Source organism: Malaclemys terrapin, chromosome 4 (genome assembly GCF_027887155.1).
Source record: "Malaclemys terrapin pileata isolate rMalTer1 chromosome 4, rMalTer1.hap1, whole genome shotgun sequence".
Lineage (NCBI taxonomy): Eukaryota > Metazoa > Chordata > Testudines > Emydidae > Malaclemys > Malaclemys terrapin.
Window position 1 is genome coordinate 24,663,384 of NC_071508.1, and position 18,533 is coordinate 24,681,916.

The 18,533-nt window shown below is 48.0% G+C and overlaps 1 protein-coding gene across 3 annotated transcripts in view; it reads right to left on the bottom strand.

Annotated features, from left to right (window-relative positions):
- Nucleotides 1-505: 505 nt before the first annotated feature.
- AHCYL1 (adenosylhomocysteinase like 1) overlaps nucleotides 506-18,533 on the bottom strand; it is a 40,748-nt gene continuing 22,720 nt past the window's right edge. For 2 of the 3 annotated variants that reach the window (XM_054025199.1, XM_054025201.1), the window contains exons 2-17: nucleotides 17,583-17,694; nucleotides 16,661-16,804; nucleotides 15,868-15,968; nucleotides 15,373-15,475; nucleotides 14,601-14,695; nucleotides 13,531-13,637; nucleotides 12,883-12,999; nucleotides 12,583-12,646; nucleotides 11,083-11,171; nucleotides 10,429-10,499; nucleotides 9,436-9,530; nucleotides 9,151-9,249; nucleotides 8,244-8,312; nucleotides 6,998-7,076; nucleotides 3,314-3,434; nucleotides 506-2,919 (exon numbers count right to left, since the gene is read on the bottom strand). In XM_054025199.1, coding sequence (XP_053881174.1) covers nucleotides 2,913-2,919; nucleotides 3,314-3,434; nucleotides 6,998-7,076; nucleotides 8,244-8,312; nucleotides 9,151-9,249; nucleotides 9,436-9,530; nucleotides 10,429-10,499; nucleotides 11,083-11,171; nucleotides 12,583-12,646; nucleotides 12,883-12,999; nucleotides 13,531-13,637; nucleotides 14,601-14,695; nucleotides 15,373-15,475; nucleotides 15,868-15,968; nucleotides 16,661-16,804; nucleotides 17,583-17,694 — 1,473 coding nt within the window. In that variant the 3' untranslated portion in view covers nucleotides 506-2,912. Of the gene's footprint in view, nucleotides 2,920-3,309; nucleotides 3,435-6,997; nucleotides 7,077-8,243; nucleotides 8,313-9,150; nucleotides 9,250-9,435; nucleotides 9,531-10,428; nucleotides 10,500-11,082; nucleotides 11,172-12,582; nucleotides 12,647-12,882; nucleotides 13,000-13,530; nucleotides 13,638-14,600; nucleotides 14,696-15,372; nucleotides 15,476-15,867; nucleotides 15,969-16,660; nucleotides 16,805-17,582; nucleotides 17,695-18,533 lie in introns of those variants that run through there. The other variant, XM_054025200.1, reaches the window with a different exon arrangement.

Sequence of the window (18,533 nt, forward strand, 5' to 3'; positions counted from 1 at the left end):
AAATACAAAACCAGATGGCAGTGGGTCAAAGGCAGAGCTAAACAGCAGATTCTCTTGGCGGGAGAGGGGGAGAAGATGACAACCTCAAAGGGAGGCTGGTTTTAATTTGCTGGCCATGGTATGAACCCAATACACAGGATGTTAAAAATCCTTATGTGGGATTGTAACAAAGCCCAATGTCAGATCCTCTCTCACTGGTGCTAATCTACATACACAGAAGAGTTTCACAGTGTTTTCATGAATCTAGCAACTGTAGAGGGAGAGATTTTTAGGTCTGTGGGTGACAAGCTTGCATCTACAAGGACATGACCAGTTAATTACTGCAGTCACATGCCACCATCTGAGGTATCATAAGTGAGGTGCACCACGATTTGTTTGTATGGTCTACGATTTTAAGTAGACAAGTAGCTCTGTTCTTGTGCCTTAGGTAATAATAGCAACTGATTCACTGATCTGAAGGCCACCACGTTAGATCTTTAAACAAAACTTCACAAGGCAAGAGAAGTGTTTTTCTAATCATTTTTTAATTAGACTTTAATGATTTATTGCTCATCTGCAAGGATTAATATTGCATCCATTAAAAATCATTCATATACAAAATAAACCTATCCCACCCGGATTGGTGCTAACATGCTCCCTCTGACAGAATCAAGGCTTCTCTAGGCGTAAGACCAATTGTTCCCCTGTGTCCTTTTCGTTACATGGCTTATACAGAGATGGAGCCCTTAAGCTAAGATTCCTATTGACACTGTAACACTGAGACTGACAAATGGAACAGAGGGGCCCCTCCCGACAGTCATGATGGAGAACATTTAGGATGGTACATAGACTCTGTTTGGCTTAGTGTGGGAGAACCAAGCCTGCTCTGGGATACTAGAACTTCTATGCGAGCAGGAAGTGCAGAGGCAGAAAGAAAGCCAGGAGTTGTGGCATGGGGCAAACCCCCTAGACTGGAGCAATGATTGAGTGGGAGCTTCCCTGTGCTCCTGGCCACATCCTCTTCCCTGAGCAAGGAAAGGAGAGCAGGGCCCCCAAAGGATCCTGGGCTCATCACTCCAAACCCAGCTGCATCTTGCTGGAAATTCAGGTTATGGGGACAGAGGGGGGTACATGGGCAGACTCGGTAAGGTCATTGGGAACCAGCCCTGGCAGTCTGAGTCAGCCCAATGCAGCAGTGAGTCAATGAGAAATCAAGAATCTATCTAGGAGAGGGGGCAAGAAAGATGATCAAGGAGCTGGGCAAGGTTGTGAAGAAGAGTCTGGAGGAATAAGGGGGAATTATTGGAAGTGCTGCGAGGTTTTGGAGGATGAAATCTTAATCCCACCCCTGTTCTCATCAGCAAGGAGCTGTTCAGTCCCAGAGAGGGAAAGCAGCCGGGGTCACCCATAAACAAACACGGGGAGGTTCCTCAGAAGTGGTGCTAGGAATGAATCTTGTGTACTTGGGCGAGGGGGGCGAGGGAGCACAGGGTTGGTCAAGGGTGTTTGCTACGCCCAACTGCAGCATCTCGATTGTCTTTGTACCTGTACATTCGTGAAGTGCTGGACTGATGCCATAAACTGAGAAGAAACACCCTCGTTAGCTGGAGCTGGGCCTTTAGGCCGCTGCAGCTGAAACTCCTTCCCTTTTACATGTCACTGAGCAATGAATTGGAATCTGGATTGTTGTGCTGTGATCTTTGTTGAGCTAGGCCTGGAACACAGACCTGAAAACCATGGGGCATCAGGCCCTTCCATAGTGAGACCATAACATGGGGAACCAGATGAAATAAGACAACCTGCCAACTTCTGGGCTGGGGAAAGAAGAGGTGATTGGCTGAACGCTTTAGAAGACAGCAGTGCAGCTGGCCAGGGATTCCACCTCCAAGAGTCATCGGCTCTGAGTGGAGCTAAGTGCTTTACAGAATGGTCCACTGACTGGAGGATTTTGATTTCAACATGAGAGCTCACCGTTAAAGCTGATGGAAAAGTTGCTAAGTCATCAGAACATCCCCTGCACTCTACACGTTAAGGGGACAGGAGCAGAAAGGGTCATCTGTGTTCAACACACTTGTGCTCAGAAGCCCGGAGGAGTTCACAGGAGGTGCCATATGTTGGCCCCTCTCTGGTCAGGCCTGCCCATGGCTGAAGAGGCTGCAGCATGCTCTCTGCTGCCCGACTATGCCACAGTGTTTCCACTTGGAAACACTTTCTCCTTTAAAATAGCGCTTTAATAAAGAAAAATGGTCTGAAATTAAATAAGATGCAGTTTAAAACCTAGGAGAGACAAGGAGTCTGAGGGGTAGGTGATCCCCATTCAAATTCAGATTAGCACCCTGAAATAGACTAGTTAACACCCACTTGGGCTTAGCCTTACCTGGCACCATCCCAAGTTCACATAGGAAACCCGGTCTGGGGTCACCCACCTTTACCCTAACTGGCCACTAGGTGCCACTCTGCTCCAAGACAGGGATAGGAGCATTGATCTAGCAGCTAAAAACTGGGCTCATTAAGGCAATTTAGAAGTTGCAGATAATTCCACACAGAAAAAAACAGTACAGCATCTCAGTGTTTGCAAATATCCCAACTAAGACTAAGGTGCACTGGAAAGGTAAAAAGCCACTGTGGGAATGAATTGCCCTTCATAGTCAGGAAAGGAAACCCTTCCCATCTGTGAAAGTCTGAAACCCCACTGCCAGGTTTCAGTCATAAAGCAGTAAGCAAATCCCAGGTTGTCTGCCAAGATCAGACGTACAAAGAGATGCGATCACGTGAAAATGTAAAACAAAGAAGTGACATTAAAATCAGACAGATAAAAGAAAAACAACAGCAGCTTTTAAAAAAAGAAAAGAGTAAAACAAAATAAAATGATCTTTAAAAATAATTTCTCTAAAGTTGTCTCGTGTGGTCTGGTCCTTCAGTGTTATGGTCCATCAGTATCTGAAACGCAAGGAAAGGAGACCAGAATCAGGCAACAGGTACCATACTAGAAGCCACATCATTGGTGGGACATCTGGCACCTTCAGAGAGCAGCCATCACCTCCATGTATCTGGAAGTACTTGTCCCTCTCCAGTGCTGTGCATTCCCCACCCTGCCAAACACCAGCGGTACTCATAGTCTGGGCGACTATCATCCAACCCAGAACTAGCTAAGCAGACAGCTGGTCCATGTCCCAACCACCTAGATGACATTACCCCGCCCCGAGAAGCAGCACGATACCGCCATACCCACATGCCACTGCAATCAAGAGGCACAACCCATGCTGCTACTGCTTGAAGAGGCCTCAGAAGGTACCAGAAGATGGATTCTTTATCCCCCTCACACAGATGTTACCTGTAATAGTTGGGTTTGAAAGGCCCGTTTTTGTTGAGTCCCAGGTATTTCGCTTGATCATCTGTTAGTTCTGTCAGATGGGCATCAAATGAAGGCAGGTGCAAGCTGGCAACGTATTCATCTGGGAAGAGTAAAGATGAAACCATGGGCAATTGAGTTTGGTGGCCCTGCACACAGGAGCACATTCAACAGAACCAACAAACACGTGACAGATGTTAAGTCATGTCACTTAATGCGCGACTGGAAGGCACTCGATACTACAGTGATGGGCAAGGTATAAGATGCTAGAGAGAACAGATGGGATTAGACTTCAGGATAAGGCCTATGTAAAATCTAACGAGGAGTTCAGAGGTGCAATCAAATTTAAGACCAAGGTACATCTTAGCAGGGCAGGGCGTAGGGCTAGGAGCAAACTGCACAGATTTTAATAACTTGTTCACTGATTCCCAGTGTAACGAATTCAGGAAAAAATAGCGTATTCAAGTGATTGGGTCCAGAGCTCAAGTCATTTTAGAAGCTAACTTTTCAGGCTCTTCAATTTTAGCATGGAGCAAACTCTACCCCACCTGCAAAAAATATCTAATATTAATGCAATGGGGCAAACAGGGTAAGCTTGAATTGGAAAAAGGACTGTACATTTCATACGGAAAACATCTGCAGCTGTATTATTATTATTATACATGTTCATTATGGTAGTACTTGTCCAATGTGTTAGGCACTGTACAGAGCAACAGAGGGTCCTGTGGCACCTTTGAGACTAACAGAAGTACTGGGAGCATAAGCTTTCGTGGGTAAGAACCTCACTTCTTCAGATGCAAGTAATGGAAATCTCCAGAGGCAGGTATATATCAGTATGGAGATAACGAGGTTAGTTCAATCAGGGAGGGTGAGGTGCTCTGCTAGCAGTTGAGGTGTGAACACCAAGGGAGGAGAAACTGTTTCTGTAGTTGGATAGCCATTCACAGTCTTTGTTTAATCCTGATCTGATGGTGTCAAATTTGCAAATGAACTGGAGCTCAGCAGTTTCTCTTTGGAGTCTGGTCATGAGGTTTTTTTGCTGTAAGATGGCTACCTTTACATCTGCTATTGTGTGGCCAGGGAGGTTGAAGTGTTCTCCTACAGGTTTTTGTATATTGCCATTCCTGATATCTGACTTGTGTCCATTTATCCTCTTGCGTAGTGACTGTCCAGTTTGGCCAATGTACATAGCAGAGGGGCATTGCTGGCATATGATGGCATATATAACATTGGTGGACGTGCAGGTGAATGAGCCGGTGATGTTGTAGCTGATCTGGTTAGGTCCAGTGATGGTGTTGCTGGTGTAGATATGTGGGCAGAGTTGGCATCGAGGTTTATTGCATGGGTTGGTTCCTGAGTTAGAGTTGTTATGGTGCGGTGCGTGGTTGCTGGTGAGAATATGCTTAAGGTTGGCAGGTTGTCTGTGGGCGAGGACTGGCCTGCCTCCCAAGGTCTGTGAAAGTGAGGGATCATTGTCCAGGATGGGTTGTAGATCACTGATGATGCGTTGGAGAGGTTTAAGCTGAGGACTGTAGGTGATGGCCAGTGGAGTTCTGTTGGTTTCTCTTCTGGGCCTGTCTTGTAGCAGGAGGCTTCTGGGTACACGTCTGGCTCTGTTGATTTGTTTCTTTATTTCCTTGTGTGGGTATCGTAGTTTTGAGAATGCTTGGTGAAGATCTTGTAGGTGTTGGTCTCTGTCTGAGGGGTTGGAGCAGATGCAATTCTGAGGTTAACATGCATGTGATGGGGTGGACTAGGCCCAAAGGCCCCTGCTGGAGGTGTCAGGTTCCTACAACACCCATCCCAGGAAAGGAGCAGTGAAGAGGTCCTTCAAGCAGCCTAGAGTGGTTGCAAGGAAGCAACCAGAGGGGCTGCTGGAACAGCCAATCAGCATCCAGGAGGACCATATAAAAAGGAGCTACAGAGGCCAGAACCAAACACAAGGCCGTTCCTCACTAGAGCTGGAGGAGCGTGGATGATGTGGCTGGCTGAAGGAAGTGCAATAGAACAGACAGCCCAGTGCTAGTAGGGACAGGGGGAGCACGGGAGAGCTCCTGGCTGACTACTGGGCCTGAGCTTAGAAGAGCCCTGAGCTAAGGGTAAGACATTGGTGAAAGCCGGGGCCCGGAGTAGTGAGCGGGCCCAGGTCCCCCCTAGGCCACTGGAGAAGGGCCTACAATTAGACAGCACTAAACCCCCAGAAGGGGACTGAACTGTCAAGGAGGCCCAGCTGAAGACTGGGGCCAAAACAGACTAAGAGGGCAAAACCATTGCCTGCAGTGAGGAAGCCCGGGGAGGGGTGGGGGACAGAGCCTGAAGGCAGGGCTAGGACTGGTTTAAAGACCACAGACACATCCAACCAGAGGGGGCGTTCACGAGGGGTGGGTGCCAACCCCATTACAATACATTAGAGGAATAAGTGGGTATTTAAATGACTGATCATGGCAGTTACAGGCTACTGGGGAAATTATGTATTTAGTCAAGCCTCAAGTGTGCCAAGAAAGGCCACTTACTGGCAAATGTTTCTTCAGTAGTCATCTCTTGCACTTCCCACTTGTGTCGTTACTTGAGGACACCAATCCCACAAGTGGGAACTGCACACAGGCCCTGGAAGAATTGTTTTTAAAGAGACTATTCTTCTGGGTTTATGTTAACATGGTTAGTGTCAATTGAACACATTCACGCTGGCTGACGCATCGAAACTGCATGTTCAGGGGAGAACTATAGCCTCAAGTCATTCTGCTCTGTTCAGAGCAGCTCACTCACTCCACCACCACACCTTGAGCTGATGTGTAAGGCAGCCTGACCTTGGAATCACCTTCAGTTTACCGCTAAGAGTCTCGGCCTCAATATTTAAAAGCATCTTGTTGACTCTCCCACTCAGTCGGAAGAACAATCAGACAGGGCATCTAGCTTAAAGAACTGCTAGGTAGGACAAGCTGTCACTAGCTCTTTGGTGTCAGGAAAAGGTTTGGGTGCGAAAGGCAACAGGTCCAATCCAACTGGTTACACAAAACAGGCAACTCGCTGACAGTGCATATGCATCACCTCAAACTTCTTGCCTCCTGCAATCCCTGCCAAACAATCATGCACAGTTAGCTTGCATAAATTGCTCCTTATAGGAGCAGGAAACGTGGACCAGAGATCTCTGCAGAGTCTGGTGAGACTGTGGTTTCTCTAACACAGTGGCTGTCAACCTTTCCAGACTACTGTATCCTTTTCAGGAGTCTGATTTGTCTTGTCTAGTAGCCCCAGTTTCACCTCACTTAAAACCTACTTGCTTACAAAACCAGCCATAAAAAAAAAGTGGCACAGCCGGTGATTACAGAAAAATGGCTTTCTTATTGTTACCATATGATTATAAAATAAATCAGTTGGAATACAAATATTGTACTTACATTTCAGTGTGCAGTATACACAGCAGTATAAACAAGTCACTGTCTATGAAATTTTAGTTTGTACTGACTTTGCTAGTGCTTTCTATGTAGCCTGTTGTAAAACGAGGCAAACATCTAGATGAGTTGATGCACTCCTTGGAAGACCTCTAAATACCTCTGGGTGAGAACCACTGCTCTAACAGCTTTGCTGGGCCCTGACCAGATCCCTCACAGCTCTGTTGGTTGGGGACCACTTCAACTCGGGGCTCAAGTAGCTTCCTTTACTCACCCATCTTTTTAGGGAGCAGGTACACGTCTTGCTTGTAACGTCCCTCGGGAGCATTGTAGAGCTCAATCAGAGCTAGAGCCTGCAGAGATCAGAAAGGACAAGTCAGTCACCAGTACAGAGCTCAGCAACAGTATGGGGCCAGAGAAGAGCTGACCAGAGGCCAGACCATGACATGTGTGGATGTTGTGATACTGACGACATGTAGGCACACAAGAATAGCCAGATGCAATGCAGGACAGTGAGGTCCAAGCTCTAGCTTTTGTAAAAAAGCTTTACAATACCATCCCTGATAAATGATTCCCTTTGGAAGATAATCTCACCTCCTTTCCATGTGATTCAACTACTGCAGGATCCCTGGTGCTGGAGAACCAGAGAGAAACTGACCAGCATGTTTTCAGTGCCCCCAACTGAATGCTAGGTAAAAATACAGCCCTCGGACATAGTGGAAAAGTAAATCAGTGATAAAATTATCTTTTGTAAAAATCTAAGGCAATCAGTCACGGGCAAGGAAATTCTTTTTAAATGGACATTCATTTTAATCTGACAGTGTCCCTTCAAAAGAGAAATGACCAGCTCTGCAGCTGATATGAGCTCCCTTGAAGTCACTGAAGCTCCACCAATTTACAGCAGCTGGTCCAAAATGCTGGCATTGTACGTGTTTCGACTGGCATGAAAATAACTTGGCATCAAGGGAAAGGAGTGCAGCTACTGGTCTATAACACCAAAACTCCCTTCTGCAATGCCCATGGGTAGAGTTTCGTTTATAACAAGTTTAACCATCTGCCACTTCTGGATTTCCCCAGTGTATTGCATTCCCTGCATTTCTCTTAGATCGGGCCAGGGACTGCCTTGATTTTGTGTATGGCAAAGAGCCGAACGCATAGCTGTATGTGTTTATAATCCTGTTTACAGAGACAGCCACGTGCCAAGAAACACAAGGGGTGGTGGTGATCGCTGTCCATTCGAGGTAATATTGCTACCAAGGATGATTTAAATCATTTTAACCTCAGAGCCAAAAAACAGATTTGAGAATTTATTTTACCCAAAGTTCAAAGAAATAAATGCTCTAACAAATTAAAATGCAAACTCAAGTGGTTGAAATTTTGTATGTTACAGAAAGTGTCTCCTACTGCTCAGTGGTTATGTCGAACCCCAAGACCACATGAGACCCTGAAACGCTAACGCTCACACCTCGAGATACAGCATTAGGCAAGGCGGGCAGGTGTTGATGGTTCCAGTTACATACCTGAGTGGTGGCGGTGATAGACAGAACAAAGGTGGGAACTGTTGAACAGCTCAGATTGAGAAGACGACCCTAAAATGACAACAGGATGAAGACGTTGAGGAACAGTGAACTCATTACACTGGGGCGGCTTAGAGTTATGAAAATGGGGGGAATTTTTTACCCCCGATGCTTCAGATTCACCCATTTAGTTGGGTTACTAGTTGATGAAGCCAAAAAGCCCAACCTCGTTACTGACCCCTCCCAGGGGTCCACGCTCCATATCTAGTCTCACTCCCTGGGGCAGGGGCAGGTCTTGCCCAGCTATTTGAGAAGGTGCAGTGTCCTGCTATCCTGGAGGCCCTAACTTCCCACCCAAATGGGTGAGAGCAGTTCCTGTCCTTAGCTAAAGGTCAGAGAATCGGTGTGGTCCTGACAAAGGGAGAGACAGAGTCACTCCAACTGCAAGGCCTGTTCTGTGCCCAGGAAGGTGGGAGTGACGAGCTGGAAAGGGAAGAGAAATGCAGTGTTTTGTAGCCATTGGGTCCTTCCCAAATCAAGACAGATATTGGGTCTGGCTTGCATGGATGGGCAAAGAGCAAGCCAGCTAGTAACTGTGTTGCTGAGAGACCAGTATATATGATAGGTAACCCTGCACCCCTTTGAGAAAAATCAAACCAAGAAAGCGCTGACTGCAGTAGTCCATGGTTACAGGGTCCCCCCAGGCTCAAAGTCCTTCCCAGCCACACAGGTTGCTCTGTAGTTACTCTATAGTCTTTGTATTGAGCTACATCCCAATCTCAAACCACTGCCCACAATGTCATCTCCTGGGCTGCAGAAACTCTACGAACAGACACAGGACCCCCTGCCATGTGATGCTTTAGGCCAGATATTCGGCTGCAGCCTCTCAGTCCTGACTTCCAGGACATACCTCAGCCAGCAGGACCACTCGCTTGCCATCCGGCCAGATGACATGATCCACCTGTGAGCGGACGCGCTCCCAGGTCAGCTCCGGGGTACGGAGACTGGTCTATGAGGAGAGAAACAAGCAGGAGTCAGTTACCTGTGATCCAAGGCAAGTGGGTCCCAGGGGGAAGGAAGTAACCCAGGAGCATGGAGGATAGGACTGCCAGAAGCAGGTTAGTCTGAGGTTAACAGTGAGCCAGGGGCTTGCTGCTGGAAAGGTTGATGGGGCAGGTACGCAGCAGAGACTCACCACATCAATTTCAGTGTTGGAATGGCCCATGTTACACACAATGCAGCTGTTCTTCATTCGGTCCAAGTGTTCCCTGGTCACCACATTCTTATTTCCTATAGAGAAAGAGGGGGAAGCTAAGATGAGCCCAAACAGCTGTAACTTGTGCCTCCTGATCCCTCTCTCTATGGCTGGTGCTGAAGATTTCTGCCCCAAAGCCAGGCACAAGGTTCACAGGCTCTGCCAGAACACGACTGGCTGGTGCACTGGGCCCACACGCACTAGGGCAGAGCTGGCTGGAGCGCTTGGCAGCGGAATGGTTATGCTTTCTGCTGATCAGAGGGCCATGGGTGTGGTCTCTGCACATCAGCTGGCTGTGGTATTGGGGAGATCAGTTCCTAGTGCCTCTCACCAGGGTGAGCTCCCATTGGTGGCTGTGGAGGGTGAGGTCACCCAGGCAGCAACGAGAATCCAAAATGGCAAGAAAAAAAGTGCACCCCCTACATTACAATCTCACCCTTCCCAAGGTAAGGGGGAGTCCCTTTGACTCACCTGGACGCACTGAGGACAGCAGGTGGAGCTCACATTTTGACACCAACACAGCAGTGGATTGGATTTTTCCCCCACCCTCCACTCCAGTTTTCCCCTTGGTATGCTCATGACTGCCCCAGCTACGTTAAGTGCCAGAGGAGACCTGCTCAGGCATGATCAGCTCCCTCCACAGGCTAAACTAGCAGAGGAGCTGCTCTAGCTCCCCACATAGAGGGCAAGGAGTTTTGGGAGTCCAAGGTCACAAGTTGTACCCCCACATTGCATGTGCAATATGTTGACTGAGGTGTCTAAGCACAGGAATCAGTACATCTTCCTGATTGTGGAGCCCATCACCTACTTTCTGATGTGCGTGGAGCAGGGAAGTCCTATAGAGATTCCTGTTCCAAGTACACAGGCCCAGGAACAGTTCCATGGAGCTTGAAGCAAGCATCACCCCCCACCTTTCCCCCCAAATCTCCGTACCTGTGCAGGTTATGACCACATCCACCTGGCGGATCACTTCATTGAGTTTCACCACCCGGAAGCCATCCATGCTGGCGAAAGGAAAAGGGCAGAGTGAGAAGATGGATTGTAGCACCCCCGCCTGCCTGCACAGCACAGCCTGGAAAGGTGAAGCCAGGAGGGAATGCAACAGACTAGCTAAAAATCTACCCTGATCAGGTAACATCAGAGTAGCAGGCTTCCCACCCATACCCTGAGTGCAGTAACTGCAAGATGGACAATGTGCAAAGGGGCCTGTGTGAAAGCTTGTGGTTGTGAATGCCATGGCTAGTGAGAGAGAACTGGGAGTGCACACCCAACATGGCATCAAGAGGATTATGGAGTCCCATGCCATTCTTCTATCTTAGCTAATGTTAAGGCATCTAGGTCTCTAAGTCCAGTTGGCTGTCCTGGGCCAAGGATACATGCACTCAAATGGTAGCACAAATGATGGAAGGTCCCCGAGAGACATATACTTTCTCATGAGACTAGCCATGGGTTATGAGGTTCCGGGTGGAGGAAGGATCTTCCTGAGCAGCCTGACTTCAAGTCAGCCCTCCGATGAAGCTCAAAGACCAGACAGACAGTAAAGGAACAGGGGCTCCACTCAGCAGCATTTAATACTTCATCTCTTACCAGGCTTGGAGAGCACAGATGGGGTCAATCTCTGTGATGTTGACTATGGCTCCAAGGGCTTTCAGAGCTGCGCAACATCCCTTCCCAACCTGCAATGCAATGAAGAGCCTCCAGACACAGGGCCCAGTAGGTCCCCATGGACGAGCTGCACCTGTTTGTTTACACCGATGGCAGTGCTACGAGCAAGAGTCTCATCGCAGACATCTGCCTAATGCCAAGGTTCAGGAGCAGGAATGGGCTGCATCAGCTTTACAGTATGCATGGCAACAGGCACTTGGCCCCTCACAGCCCAGTCTTCCCCTCCCAGAAGTGTCATTCCAAGATCACCTGCTTGGCATTCATGGCCTGGGCATAACATCCAGCAGGTACAAGGGTTCAGAGAGGAGAGATCACAGCTAACTTCTCTTTTTCAAATAAATAAACACAGACCTAGGCCGGGATTAACCTCCAACTGCACTTTTTTAAAGAAGAGAACATGGGTATGTTCATAGCTTTGTAACAGACCCCCCCATTTTATTTAGCACATGTATGGGATAGTCAGTATGGCCCCATAGTTCAGCTTCTGGCATCTCATATTTAATATGGCAAAGCCACCCTGAGGGACTACAGCCCCCAGCATGCAATGCTGCAGCTTGCTCCGAGCAGACAGGCAAATTACATGCAACCCTCGAGTCCCTGGCAGATTGCCAACACAGCCTTTTGGTTGGGCAAAGTTTGGGCTCCTTTGGTGTATAAACAAATTAGTACGCATATTCCTGGGGAGAAGAGCATTTACTGCTACCGCCAGGGCCTCCACTGCAGTGGACTCAGCTTGTAAGGTAAACACACACACACACAGCATGTGAACGGGGCAAGGTGTCAGATCCCTGCTTTGTGCCGGCTCTTCCAGAAGGATTTACAAGCAAGATGCACGACCCACCCGCCCCATAAACGTACATCCAGGAATTCTGTAGACATCAGGGAGTTTCAAACCACTCAACAAGAGAATCACTTCATTATAACAGACCTGCTTTATATAGCCAAGATATAGCAGTGTGGGATGCAGTCAGTCCAGAGCTCCATTCCACACCAATCCAATCACCATTACCCCTATAGTTCTGACACTGGCATGCAAGAGCGTTACCAGCAACGCCTGTGTTGAAATAGCAATTCAGGCAAATCTCCAAGCAAGCTGGGAAACAGAGAAACTTTGTATACAATGTCTCAGCAGCTTCTAGCAAGGCTTTCCTGCACAAGCACGACAGAGTGGGCATCCATCTTCCCATGATTTGAAAACAATTTCCTCCAGGATCAGCAGTCAGCCATGCACTGACATAGGGAAAACTGTCTAGAGAGACACTATTTCCTTCTATTATGTATGAACTCTTTCTAATGCTCCTACTCTTAGCAAGGGTAAGAGGTCATTGCTAGTCAAAGACAGATAATGAACACTAGGGAAAGGATGGGTCTTGCCTATGCATCAGGGAGAGATGCTGCCTCATGTTCATACATGGAACTCACCTCACCATAGCCACACACTACCACTTGCTTCCCTCCGAACATCACGTCTGTGGTCCTTTTTAGGCTACAAGACAGAAACAGACCTGTGTTGGGATTAGTCAGTCTCCGAGTGTTCCAGACAGAGCAGTCTGCATCGGGTGATACTCCAAAGCGACAGCCCATCATGTGACCAGACACTGCAACATTCAACTAGGACACGACAGAGTCTGATTTAAACGCCACTGAAGCCAGAGAAAGACCAATCTATCAGCACAAGTTAAAGGAAGGGAATGGCTGTGTATCCTGAAGGATCAGACTCACCCATCCAAGATGGACTCTCTGCAACAGTACAGGTTATCGAATTTCTGTTTGGTGACAGAGTCGTTGACATTCATGGCTGGGACACACAATTTCCCAGCCTTGGACAGCTGGTACAGCCTGCAGGGAGAAAGGACACTTCAGAAACCGTTCCATTAGACAAACTAGAGATCTGCACACAGCAAAGCAAACGGGTTCCAAATTAACACCATGCCCCCGAGAAAGATGGGACCACTGTAACCTCCTAGCCTAGCACTAGTGATGGGGAGCTGGCAGCCCAGGATGCAAACTGCCACAGAACACACAGATCCACAGCTGCTCAGGCTCTCAGGACAGATGCAATCCAGGGCCAAACATGTACAGCAGAGGAAGTGACTGCAGAGCTAAAGCATGCACCTTGACATCAGAGCCTAAGGCTCTTTATGATTTTCTGTCATTTCCTGGAGGCAATCATAGTGCATGTGTGAACAGTAAGGGTCAGGGAAACCTGAAGGCCTTACCTACATAATCAGAAAAAGTACATTGACTGCTAGTCTCTTCTAGCTACCATGCCAGAGCAGATACCATGGAGAATAAAATCAGCAGCAGCTGCCTGCCATGAACAAGAGAGTGGTGAAAGGGCTAGATTCTGGCTGCCCTTGGGTCCATTACCTGTGCACACCAGTCACACTTTCCTCTACGATGCCACGGATCTTCTTAAAAACATTGGGATATTTCTTATAAACCCAGTGGGTCAGATCTCCACCATCATCCAGGATCTATGGAACAAGCAGAGAAAAGCAAAGGACATTCAGTCCTTCCACTGCCAGCAAGCCAGGGCACTGGCAGCTACAGAAAAGCCCCATTAAAATAGAATTTCTGCTCCGGGGTTCTATTCCCAGGTGTGAGACTTGTATGGTTCTGAGCATGTAACTTGACTCTGTTTCCCCTCTGTAAAATGGGATAACTACTGACTCACAGGGGGACTGGAAGGGTTGCTTGTATACCACTTCCAATCTTTGGCCTGAGAGGCATTAATAGTATCTAAACATTGCACATGCTCACACAGGAGCCGAGAAGTCTATGCCCAACTCAAAAAGTAACCATCCCAGGGGAAAGGCTTAGACACAGCTTTGCTATCGGGCTTGTTTCCTAGGTGAGGGAGGAAGACAGATCCCAGTCAGGGAGCAGATCCCAAGAAACTGGACAGGCCACCCCTATGAACTGCATGCGAGTTTTATAGGACCCACAAGCATGGCTCTTCCAGGATGTACTGCTGAGCTACGGACCACAGGGCCTGGTTTGAACTCCAGTCACGGAGTTAAATCAGACTATTTGGGCGTGGCTTAGACCCCAATACATATAATATCTATAGGCCTCTTGAGACTTCTGTCTAGTCATACACCATGCAAGTCTCCTCTCCTCCCCACAGACAGTTCACCTTGGCTGTCTAGCCATAGGCTCTAAAACACAGCATGAGAAGCTCACAATCTCTGCAAACTCCCCTTCCTGACCAGCATTCAGCCCCGTTCAATGCAGAGACAGAAAAACGCTCCACTGATACACCCAGGGACTGGTCGTACAAGAGGACGACTGGACAGTGAAAACCACAAGGTAATCTAATATATTTTCCATTAACAACAGCTCTTGGAAACCAAAGTAGTGCTCTGGGGGAGGAGGCCAGGCAGTGGAATACTCTGTATGGGAGGAGCAGAGGAAAGGCTGGGAAATCCTCCCATTACCATGTTGGCCTGCCAACCATCCATGTTAACACAACGGTCAATACACCACCAGAAATCATCCTCCGACTCCCCCTTCCAGGCAAACACAGCAACACCTGGGGAGGAGACAAATAAAGACATTTGCTGCTGCTCTGTTGGGAGGGAGCTGAACGAGGCCGGCAGACACCGCAGCCCGGGCCTAACACATGCGAGATGGTTCCTATGCTGCTGAACCCCGCGCCGGCTCCCTAAGTCTACACTAACATTGCTGAGAACAGGTGCAGCTGAACAGAGGTGAAGAGCAAGCTCAGTCAAGGGCAAGCCAGTGGTATAAACTTGCCCTGAGCTCTTGGACCATGTTCCAGTGCACTGTTGAATAACTGTTGTCTCCCACCCCAGAAATGACTGCACTGACGTGGTGGATGAAGCGTGATTCCTACACCCAGTCTGCAAAGCGGTTTGGGATTCCTTGAAAGGCACCAGAGAAATGTATGATGAAGTAAAAGCAACCGCCTCTGGCTTGCCAACTAATTTGGAATAGGCAGGAGCAGAGATGGCACTGCTAAGCTGTCCAGAGTATCCAAACTCGCCCTTTGTTTAGGGGTAATCTAGTCACGCCTAAGTAGTCCTGGAGCTCTGTGAACTCCCTGGAATGTTTCTCCAGACGGGGCTGAGAAGTGGCAATCAGGAGTCTGGGTGAGCATGGTATTTACAAAAACACTGGCAGCGCAATGCGAAACCGGCGTAAGTTGCGCTTATATCTCTCCCCTCCTGCTGCTCACACAGTACTCACCAGCCTCAGCTAAGGCAGCAGCCACCTCGTTCTGAGTGGAATAGATGTTGCAAGCAGACCAGCGGCACTGAGCCCCCAGCGCACACAGCGTCTCAATTAACACCTGGAGAGAGGCAAACCCACAGTCAGCCCAAGAGGAAGCTGTAATGGCCGTCTGGATTTAGGGAACTCCAGCACAGAGCAGGAAGGGAACAGTGTTACTCAACCATAGACTATTTGCACTGAAGAATGGAAACATCTGCTGATTGGGCTCCTGGAGCAGCCATATTGGAAAATGCAGCTGCAGGGCAGTTACACACACCCCTCTAGGAAGTGTGAAAATGGGGACAACTTGCTCATGTGTGTTTATGCAATATTGAAACACTTCCTCGTATTCCCCCAGGGCTGAGAAAGTTCCCAAGACTATCCGCACAGATAACAGAGAACAGGAAAAGCCAGTCTCTGTTCTTCCTCCTCCCCTCCACCCACAAAGCCCTGAGCCCAAGGAGTACTCACCGCAGTCTGTGCTGTAATGTGTGTACAGCCCACTATTTTAGCTCCAGCCAAAGGTTTCTCTCCCTGGGCCCGTTTCCTGAGTGAAATCAGAGCAGACATGTCTGTGAAAGGAACAGAGGGTTTTTAACGAGGTCTCTGTCCACCAGTGGTTATTCCCCACACAGGCCTCTTTGCCAGGACACCAGGCCAGCTCCTGCACCCCTACCTGTCCATCTAGTCAGACTGGTACATACCCAGGAACAGAGTGGGGCATTTTAAAGCAAGTATTTAAGGTAAGAGCATATTATAATACATTCCTTCCTCCCAAGACGGTCATCCTGCAAGCACCTTTACAATGGGAATTTTTCCATTTTCTGTGGCTTGGACAATGCGTGGGTGGGTAGAGTTTGAAGGCACATCCTTAATCATTCCCTGAACCAGCCAAGCTCCATCAAATCCCACTTTAAAATACAAGTCACACTTTTCATGAAATCTAACGAAATGAGCCTGCTGGTGCCACCAGTTTTTCTTTCTGGAAAGTGCTTTGAGATCTTCACATGTCGAACTTCCCCATCAAAATCCATCAGAACATTCCTGCTGCTCACCAGACTGGTTACTTAAAACCCTGCATGGCTTGTCACTAACACACCACCTGTCGGAGGAGTTCAGTTCTTTCCTACATGGCTTGTTGATGCCTCAAGGAGAACATCAAGATATTTGCTGACCATAACTGGAGGTTTCAGGATATACCCTGTTTTGGTTTATGGTACCAACCAGGAATACAGCCCAATTGGCTCGGAAGACATCCCGTTACCTTGTTCAGCTATCTCAATCTCCCGGCGCCCAAACTCTGCCTGCTTGATGTTCTTCACACAGAAGTTGCTGCTGCCCTTGGAGTTGGTTTGCTGTTTCTCTCGTGGGGAGACCTCATCATCAGAACTGTCTGTGTAGGATGCAGCTAAACCAGGAAAGAAACACAACATGAGACTCTCAGAGGCTCAACAGGCCAATTACCTTCTACCAGCTGCGTTTTTAGTCAGTTTCACTTCCTGTCTGTCATGAGCTAGCACAAGGCTGCAATGTCTATGTTGCCAACACTGCAAGGGAAAACAAACGTCTAACAAGAATTTTGCATTTAAATTCTCTAATTTCTTAAAGACAGCTCTGTTAACAAGTTAATCATTCATGAGTGTAAATGCCAACATGGACAAGGTGGTTTTACGATTTAGCAGAACATGAAATGTTCTATAAGTGGATTTGCTTTGTTAAGATTTTCAAAACGCCTTGAAAATGGTCAAAACAATTTTAAAGGGGTTGTTTTGAGTTGTGAGAAGAAGGAAGCCCATAAAGTCTCTAACCCAGGAATAGATTGGCTTTAATTGCACGTTAGACAAGAGAAATGTTCTTGTTTTCAGGATGTCTGGTTTCATTGCAAAGCCCACTCCAACAGCGAAGGTAAGGACCACTCAAAGAGTTCAGGATGTAATAGAATGCGGACAGACTTGTCAGTTTCAGGTGTTCGCACGGGCTTTTGAGTCAGCACCTGGGGAAGAGAAGCCTTGGCAAGACAAAAGCCTTTCTGGCTTAGTGAAGAAACGTGACCAGTATCCAAGCTGGAGGCAATTCCCAGAATTATTTGCATACTGCACCCCACCCCACACCCCGCTGAGTGCTTCCAATTCCAGATGGGAGGGACTGTAGCAGGGAAACCAGAGCGAGGCTAGGCCCACACTTACCAGAGCTGTAGCTGTCAGTGGAAGATTGCGAGATGGAGCGAGACAAGGACCTGCGGCCAGTCTTGGTTGGGAACTTGCTGAACTCCTGCATGTCATCCGCAAACTGGATTTGCTGAGAAGTGCAAAGGAGTAAGAGCTAACAACAGAAATTCGCAGGAAACGCTCTAGTGACTCATTCTGCTCTGCCCATGGGCTCCCTTCTTTGTCCCCACTGCTGCAGTAACAAACGAGCATTACACAATGTTCCCTTACCAGAGCTAACAGCTCTGCCTCCCAAGGAACCAAAGTCACACTTTGCTCAAGAATGGCTATTCTCTCTTCAGTCATTTCTGTCAGCAGCAGGTTAATGCCGATTAGTCACCCGATACCCCAGGTTAAGCAAGGATCCAGCATACGGCCCTGCACACCTTGAAACATCTCTTTGAACCCTTCCCAGGCTCCCTGAGACCCAAACCGAGAATGGTTAGAGTAATCCTTCAAACACAGAACACGGGGGGATCATCCCTTATCGGCAAACCCGCTGGTGACAAAAGCACAGGTGTCACTCGTACAGCAGATTACGCATTGAAACTAAAGCGTCACACTGTGCACTGATTTGGTTAGCCTGGGTAGCAAGTGAAGATGCAATGGCAAGAGTCAGGGTAGAAGTGTGAACAGGGCCTCAAAAGACATTTACCCCAGGGGGGAAGAAGCATCCCGTGGACTAAAAACACTGCAAGCCCCAAAATTATATTAAAGGAGGACCTGGCACACCAGGGTAAAAGCTGAAAAGTAAGAACATTTCAACAAAAAGCAGTTGACATTGTATTAATGTTCAGTTTCCTCTGCTATTATTACAGATGTTTCAATTGTAATCAGAGCTCTTAGCTGGCCTCTCCTTCCACTTCATCCAGCAGCGAGACTCAGTTCAGGACTCTATTGCCTGCTCTCTCTCATAAAATCCTAGTATGA